The sequence below is a fragment of the Rhagoletis pomonella genome, unplaced genomic scaffold, assembly GCF_013731165.1.
Source record: "Rhagoletis pomonella isolate Grant_MI unplaced genomic scaffold, Rhpom_1.0 Rhpom_scaffold_00006, whole genome shotgun sequence".
Classification (NCBI taxonomy): Eukaryota; Metazoa; Arthropoda; class Insecta; order Diptera; family Tephritidae; genus Rhagoletis; species Rhagoletis pomonella.
The window spans coordinates 79332477-79341635 of record NW_023458560.1 but is presented as its reverse complement, the minus strand read 5'-3'; the positions used below and the strand labels follow the sequence as shown (position 1 = coordinate 79341635).

Below are 9159 nucleotides of genomic sequence, written 5' to 3'. Positions count from 1 at the left end.
CGCGCAGGAAAAATGCCAATCATTACAAAATTATATGCATTTCATTGCAATGGTTTTATTGAGCTATCCATTTGAAGTGCACTGACAAACCAACGCCAACCGGATTAACTTGCAGTGAATGGGCAAAATAATTTAAGTGTTGAAGCTATTAATTAAAAGCTATATTGAAATGCATTATTCGAATAATAAATGGACTTCTTTTTATCTACATATATTACAAACGAAAAATAAAAGCATAAGAAATATTAAAATGATTGGCGTGTTCGTTGTTTTTAGTTTGGGTTGGGGTTTGGAGCCTTGTATATGCTAAATGCGAAAGTGTTTAGTTACTTATGTGTTAGTATATGCTGAATATCTTAGTATTTATTATTATTGATACGATTCCTAGTCATGACATCAACATTTTCACTGACAGCCAGGCGGCAATGAAATCTCTGGGGAACTTGTTGCTGACTTCAAAAGTGGTGGCTCAAAGCAGCCGATATTTCAACGAGATGACTGAGACATTCAGCATACACATTGTCTGGGGACCTCACCATTGCGACATTCAAGTAAACAGTAAGGCCTATGAATTCGCGCGTTATGGAACGACATTGCCTGATACGGATATAAGGGATACTCTCGGCATACCTCCTCAAACATGCAAATTCCTACTGAACTAAAAATTCATAAAAGTTACAAAATGAAAGATGGCGAATGGAACGGACCTGTCACCAAGGCAACAAGTCTCTATTTAATCTAAGGAGGTAGGATATTTGCAGCTCGACTGGACCCAGCCTGGAACGAGCACTGCAGAGGCTACATTGATGAAGACGAAGTGGAATTCGTCCCACATATTCTCTGCCATTGCCCGGCTCCTTTAAAACGGAGAGCAAAAGCTCTAGGGAGCCATTCCTTTAGCATTCTCGATGACCTCAAAGCGGTGAACATTTGAAGTCAATGCACTTGTTTGCTAAGCACCAGGTGGTTTACAGGGCAACAGGGATAATTAAAAACCTCATGCGGTATCACAAAGATCCTGTGTCATAATGAGTCCCACTTAGGACTGCCGCCAAACCTAACCTAACCTAACGTAAATACTAATTTACTTTTACCTAACAAAATGCCGCGTACAAAATTATTTGGTATTCCTGTAGTTTGTATGTATAATTTTAAGTTTATCACTCCCAATAAATATTCAAAGGTTTCTCTTTATTCCAACTGATTTACATTCAATATGTAGATTTTCCGAAACGCTTCCAAATACTTGGCAGCCAAATCTTTACTCGAAGCTCTCTAATGGAATATCAGGTTGAAGCTTGTACAAAAACATTCTTCAGTGCCGTCGACGCCTTACTTAATTATTTAGAAATTTAATTTAGATATGTCTTAATATTTTTTACTTAAGTATTTAGGCCGCCTTGATCCAGTTCTTAGAGTGCGCTTACGAGGCTTGATCCGGGGTCTTATATAGGCATCTGTAATTCTAAAGCTTTTGGGTATATTTAGTACCTAAACTGGTAGTCTAAACACAAAAATATTGAAGTAAGCGTAAACCCATCACAGATTCAGGTTTTCTTCATATATCTGTAGTCGACAAGCTGAGGCTGTAAAATAGCCTGCTAGGTGGCTCCGGAGTCGATGTACTTAGAAAGTCCTCATGTATGTATGATCCAATTTGTAGTGTATGTATTCCCATATTTACAGTTGCGGTCACAATAATAGCAGCAAAATTCGAAATGAAGCTGCTGGCAACTCATCTTTATTTATTTGTTGTTAGTAATTTTCATTTAAAATATGGGTCGATCTATATCACATATCAAATAAAAGTTTCAAAACTTACACAATGTTCACAGAAACAAATTAAACTTAAAAAATATTCATAAAAAATTTAGATTTTTTTAATAAGATTAGAAAATTTCCGTTGAGTTTTTAGAAGTTTTGCTAAATTTCTTTCATATAAAAGTTAGAAGAAAATTCGCAACTCCCCCCACAAAAAAAAAAAAAAAAATTTTTAAATCAACGGCAATTTCCAGCGACTTGAAACTTAGACTTTGTTATACTAGAATTTAATGGCCTACCAAACTGTATAACCAAAATGTTTCTAAGAAATCGGAATTAAAAAAATCAAAATTTTAATAATTTTTTTTAAGTCTAATTAGATTTTGTGAACTTTATGCAAGCCTTGAAACTTTTATTTATGTTTCGTCTGATATAGATCGATCCATATTTTAAATGAAAACTATCACCAAAAAATAAATAAAGATAAGTTGGCAACAGCATCATTTTGAATTTTGCTGCTAATATTTTGACCGCAACTGTATGTGTTTTAACTGCACAAAAATACAAATAATTTCTTCAAGTCACATATGAATTGGTTAAAGTTGTAAAATCTTGTAAAATTCACCTTTTGACAGAAGTGGACTAGGAGAAGTCATAAAGTTACATAAAAAAAAAAATAGAAAGTATAAATTCGCTGCAAAAAGTTACAAATATGTGCTCCTATAAGCACAAAACGATTCGCCAAAGTGCCTCTGTTAACCGCTTCTATACGTTGTGCGAAAAGTGTCACGAATTATTGCATGACTTTAGTCTTCAATTCTACAAAATTCTGCATGAGGTTCATCGTACATTGTACAAGAAAAACCTTAAACTTTTTAATCAGTGTGTCTAATTTTTGCATAAAATTTGCAGCTGACTCTAGAAGAAAATTAAATAACTTGACATTTAAACCTTGAAATTGTGCGTATTCATAACCTTTTCAAAATTACTCAATTTTAGTTGGCTTCATCATTCAGTTTTCTATGTATACGTTGAAGATTCTGTGGAAAATCTACTTGTGTATTATACAATTTATACTTTTGCACTTTTGCTGCTTAGTTGCTAAAATATATTTACATTTGTATGCATGTTTATATATGTAGATACATAGCTATTCATGCGCTGTTGTCCGCACTCTCTGCAAAAAGGTTAGCAATTTTGTAAACGATTTGCGAAAATAGTTACTTCATCAACTACCTACATACATATATGTACATATGTAAGTATGTAAATTTGTATATAATTATGCCCAAAATGTGCTGCGCACTTGTTGTTGTATGCACAGGCCAGTAGCGCATAACAGCTAAGAACGAAGAATGATGATTGAAGAACGAATAACGAAGAACGAAGATTTGGCAAACATCTTTGGCTGCAAACTGGGCTACTTAATTACAAAGAACGTGACGGTAGCATTAAACACAACTGGCTAACTATCGTAGCTGATGGCCAGCGTTGTTTTGCTTCGCCAACAATAATAAGTTGGATATTTTAGTTATTCGAATTTTGTTTATTAATAAGAAGACAGATCCGCCAATTGTTTTTTTTGTTGTTTTTAATGGTCTGTCATACTCATTGTGCATTCGCAGTGGAAGGAAAGACAATCAGTTGATTAACTAAGTGGAATTCGATATCCAAGAAAAGAAGGGTCCCAGGAAGAGAATTGTTCGCGAAATTTATAGAAAGACAAAATTTCTAGGAAATATGTATATACATTAGGGTGATCCAAAATATAAATAAGGTGCAATTTTTTCTGAGAACTAAATATGTATTTCTATGAACATTCTTATCAAATGGGAAAGGGAGCCTTTACTTTAGTTCATTTTGTTACTAAAAAATTTTACTCATGCTTTTGTTGGTCCATAAAATTTACAGTCTGCGGAGATTTTTAGCACATAATATTTAAATTGTAAAATTAAGGATCAATACCCTTTTTAAGAACGTCTGCGATATGTGTGGTGCAGCGGAAAGTGAAAATCTAGTTAGGCCTATAAAGTAATAACTAATCGGCGGTTCCATAGGGGTTGCTTGTGAAAGGAGTATGTTAGGCTTTTGGTGCTTTGCCCTATACAGTCAGTTCTTATTTGTACATGAACTGGCAAACTTTTTACTGAAAAAGTACATTACTTTAAACCAATTAAGCTAAGCACCTGCAAATCCACCTTTCGTTTTCAATGTTTTGATTTTGATAAACATTCCAAACTATCGATGAGGGGTTTCTTAAAGTATAGGTCAAAACGACCCTTTCAGGCGCGATTTGAGGGGTTCTACGAAAATATTACCACTGAAATTATACTATAAGTCTTAACATTTATTTTCGCTCAGACATTTATTTAAACAATTTTTTCCACTTGACTTGAAAACCTTCTTAGGCCATAAAATAAAATTACATGCGAGCTAACTTTTGCAAATCCATCGAGTGTTTTATTACTGGATGTGTAAAATTTCAGAAAATATTAGCAAAGTTTGGGCTGATTTGGGTTGCTAAAATTTGTCGCACAGTGTAACTCAGTACATAGACGCCATATTATACATAAATATGCGCCATATCAAATCATCCATCATTTTATTTTTAAAACTATTCCAAATCTATAAAATTACTATATTCGAAATTACGGTAAAATATACGCTTTAGAAAATCGTGCTGTTCTGACGCGTATGGTTATCTTTAAGTAAGTTGAAATATGGTTACCTTTCTAAGGTTATTATTTAAATTTTCTGGAACCTACCACGAATGCCTATATGTTCCGAAGCAGAATAACATGTCGGCGTTTCGCGAGTCCACACCGATGATAACTCATGTAATATTAGAGCCCCCGCGCACTGCAGACTTTATCGGCCGCTGATTTAGTTGGGGCTCGCTCGAAAGACATTAAGTTGTATCGTTTGGTTTGTACACAACTGCATTTGAAACGTATCGTGTATTGTTAGTGCTCGGAAACAGTATAACAAAAGGAACACACATTTTTTGTACTTGTTGTGGAAAAGGGCAGTGATACGTTAGGTTTGTTTTCGTACTCTGGTTAGAGTTAATAATTTCTGTAGAATAAATAAAAAAATAATCCAAATAAATATACGTCTATATTTTAAGACGCTTTCTCACCGTAAAATATGTGGTGTTGTTGTTTCCCATGCAAAATTGGAAAACGATGCCGTCTACATTTTGTCACACTCAATGCTATGTTTTTTACGCGTATATATTTTGCAACCTCGCAGCAGGGTTGCATTATGGAAATAGCAATCAAATTTTTTAAATTTATTGGGGACGTTTTCCGTATTTGCATTTTATTTGACTGATGAAAACAAACAAATCAAGGAAAAGAAAGAACAAATATTAGCAATTTGTAATTTAGTTAAACAATTAAAATTTTCTCAGAACCGAAATCGAAAGGCGTCATATAAAAAATGGACGCAAAGAAGAAATGTCTGGCAGTAAAGTTTTGCGAGGACTGTTAGAAAGGAGTGCTCACAATTTGATGCCAAAAATGTTTCAAAATGTAGATTCCAGAAAATTTACTTTTTATATATGTAATGCTACGAGCAATTTCTCATTTTCGCGCGTATTAATTTAAACAGCTGAATGTTGTTTGTTAGCTTATCTACTATCACTGTAGTGTTTATAGAGACTAAATCCCCCCACAAAATATTTTTATTTACAATTATAAATACATAACACACTTCCATCCACACATAAGTCATCCAGAAGTTTACTGAATTACGTAGAATGTTGTGTCTGCCTGCGAGCACAGTGGTATGCGACGGCAAAAAAAAGATACACATAGGATTAAAATAAACCTTCTTAAGTCACTAATGCTAAGCGTATCTGCAACCCCACGACGCACAGTGGGCTGAAATTAGTCTGTAATGGACTTGAGAAAAAAATGACTAGTTAATATTTAAAAAGAATGATGGGCTTTTTCGTTTTCGTACCTGAGTATTTTTTCATAGACTCTTTCATTAAAATGTTATGACCAATTTAAAAAAAAAAAATGTTTTTTAAAAAAATCACAACTGTGGCAGTAACTCAGCTACCTCACATTTCCTCAAAATGTGGTTTATATATTCGTCTAGAAGAAGTAGTGCCCTACCCTGCTGGAAATGGGACTAGTTTGTAGCTAACTATTAACTAACTAGCATTCGACTAGTGGTAACTATTTACTAACTATTTCCTTTGGCAGTAACTAACTACTTTTGTAGGGCGAAGGCCGTAAAATAGTTATTCCTGGTTTCCTCTGCATTAGATGTTAACTAACTTGTAGCTAACTATTTTTGGACATAAGCTATCAATAAAAAAAGATTTTTTCTATTTTTTATATATTTTTGTTTTTAATTTTTTTTATTTAACATTACATAGTTGCTTATTTGGTTACATGTTCTTTTTTAGGTGGTCCCACATTTGAATTCCATCAGGCATAACATCGAAATAATTTGAAATTTCGATCTCGGTTTTATTTGCCCTGAATTTGAAAAAGAATCTGAGAAGTGCAGAAAAAAAGTATATTTTGTGGGCGGATATTTAAATGGAAGCTTTTTATGGTATGAAAAATTAATAGCAATTACTTAGTATAATAGTTAAGGTTAGTTATAATATTTAAGTTATTATTTTGAAAAAAAAAAAAAACATTTTAATCCACTTGTGTGACAGTGCTCATGACCACAATGCGAGACTTTATATTCAGATGAAAGGTATTCATGTCTACAGTACTCTCCTTTATTTATAAATAAATAAATTAGTAAAGTCGTTCCTTTCCTCACATACGGTGAGAGTCTCTGATTTATAACTCAAAAAACACCGAGTCATTAAGTTTGATAAACAAAGAAATACATATGGACACGTATTTATGTAACCCCGCATTTAGCTACAGTTGTAAGTATAAAACTGGCAGTCGATATGGTGCACACAAAGTATCTATGAAGTGACAAAACAAAATTTAGAGTGCTAATAAATAGTATACGGGAAAATGGTAGGGGTATAGATTAAAGTGGACCAAATTTTGTTTGGGGGGAAAAATGTCATCGTAGAAAAGAGGGCACCCCCTTCCTTTTTCATTTTTGGTATTTTCAATATCTAAACCAACTTTCAATTTTATATTGTAATCAATATTGAATCCTTTTGAAACTGACTAATATATTGACGATTTTTATAAAAAGCGCTGTTAATATTTTTTAACTTATTTAAATTTGAAATAGTCTCAGTGCGTGACTGAAATTTTTGCTGACGTGAGCGTGCGTGAGTTAGATTTCCTGTCAGTCACGGAATTTTCACATACATATGGGCATTTTTAACTAAAAATCAAGGGTAAGTCGTATCTTCTTTCAACTTATACTCTATTATACTAAAATTGGATGGGTTAAAAACTGGCATACTGGCAAAGTATTTCTAAAAAAATCGAATTAAAAGCTCAACATTTTTACGAAAGTTTATTGATTTTTTTTTTTAATCTTGCACAAAGTTTGAAATTTGCATTTATGCAGTTTTGTTAAAGAATCTACTATATTTTTATAAACAAATACTGCAAATTAAAAAATATTAAGATATATGGCCAAATATTTTCAAAATGTACGTGTCATAAAGTTATGATGAGCACTGTGTAACTTATATTTGTAAAAAAAAAATTAATTCATCACTTGCTAGGCATTTGACCAAGCTTTTGTAACAATACCTGTGTGATAAAAGCCTCTTTTTTGTACAAATAAATTTGAAAAACTTGTCCGTGAGAAAGCGTGCGTGAGTGTGCGTGATTTATAAAATAGGCATCGTGAGCGTGCGTGAACGTGATTGAAAAATATATAACAGAACGTGAGTGATTTACAAAACTCACGCGCCCATCTCGAATGTGTACATACAATTTCAAATCAACTAGTTTAATCTCGGCGACAGTTAAAGCTATCTTAAAAAGTGCTATCTCTAAGTAAATACATTTGTATGTATGTATGATAACCGCGTTCTTCTGTTGTTAGTTGAATGCAAAATTCAATAGAAATAGACACATCTGCATCGTCCACCACTTCAGTTCACACAGCGTAATAAAAAGCGTGCCCATTCCTGCTACTTCCCTTCTTCAACAAAATGGCCACCACAGTTGAGTTGAACAGTGAAGCTTTGAACAATCTCTGCCAGCGCTATCACGAACAGAATAGTCAGTTCACTCAATCACGCTCACTAGACGTCCTCAGCTACGAGCATTCGGCCAATACAGACACTGTAACGGGCTTCTTTGGTCGGCACCAGATTCTTACACTCAAAGTACGTCGCACTGATGCTGATGGCAGAGAGCATTTCGAAGAAATACGCTTCTTCACCAAGTCGCCGCCACTAGAAATGGCCTCTCGCATGGAGTACATAGAGGAGTTTGGTCTCTTCAAAAAGGAGGTACGCATATTCCGCGAAGTGTTGCCCGAGTTTCAGAAAATCTTTCCAAATGTGGCACCGAAATGCTACTTCGCCGACGAGCGGCTGCTTATCTTCGAACATCTGGCCGATCAGGAATTCCGCATGGCCGCTGGACGTGATGGCCTATTGGATTATAAGCACCTTCAGTGCGCACTGAAATCTCTGGCCGCATTGCATGCCAGTTCGATTGTTTACGAGGCACGCTGTGGCCGCAAGCTGAATGAGTTACATCCCGAGGCGGTGGTGGAGATCGCTTATCCCTTGGACATTCCGCAGCACCATGTGCGGAAGCAGAACTTCAATAATGCGAATCGTGTATTTCTGGAACTGATAAAATTGCTGCCTAAATACCAGCAAAATAGGGAGTACATATTACGCGAATTCCCGAAGCGCATGGCGGCAATTTTCGAGTTAATTCAGACGTCCAAAAAGTATCTGAATGTGCTTTGTCACGGTGATTTATGGGCCAACAATATGATGTTCCAGTATGGCAAATGTGGTGAGTCGTCTCCCTTACAAAGTCGTTTGTTGGACTTCCAACTCTCCCGCTATGCACCGCCTATGGTGGACTTAATGACGGCGCTAACCATACCGACGAGCAGCAGCTTCCGTAGGGAGCATCTATCTGAATTACTTTGTGATTACTATCGCTTTATGACTGAGTTCTTAAAGCAGAATCAATTGAATATTGACGACTTCTTGACGCGCGAGGAATTTTACGAGACTGCAGAGAAGTTCCGAATTGTTGGACTGATCGAGAGCTTACTTTTCTCTCATTTGACTGATTTACCACCGGAATCAACCGAGTCTTTAACCTCATCAGCGGATGGTTTTAGCGACTTTTTCGACGCCAAGCGGGTGGAAATATGCTCGGAAGCTTTTCGTAGCGATGATATTTATAGAGTTAGACTAACAGATATGCTAGAAGATTTCATAGATAATTTTGTATTGAATATTAAAATTTAACA

The 9159-nt window shown here is 35.0% G+C and overlaps 1 protein-coding gene across 1 annotated transcript; it reads left to right on the top strand.

Annotated features, from left to right (window-relative positions):
• The first annotated feature begins 7867 nt into the window (after positions 1–7867).
• LOC118742153 lies at positions 7868–9157 on the top strand. The gene has a single exon (XM_036474114.1). The coding sequence runs from the start codon at positions 7868–7870 to the stop codon at positions 9155–9157; it is 1290 nt and encodes a 429-aa protein (XP_036330007.1).
• Positions 9158–9159: the final 2 nt, after the last annotated feature.

Coding starts and splice junctions, on each gene's coding strand:
- LOC118742153 (XM_036474114.1), top strand. CDS start 7,868: ATGGCCACCACAGTTGAGTTGAACAGTGAAGCTTTGAACAATCTCTGC.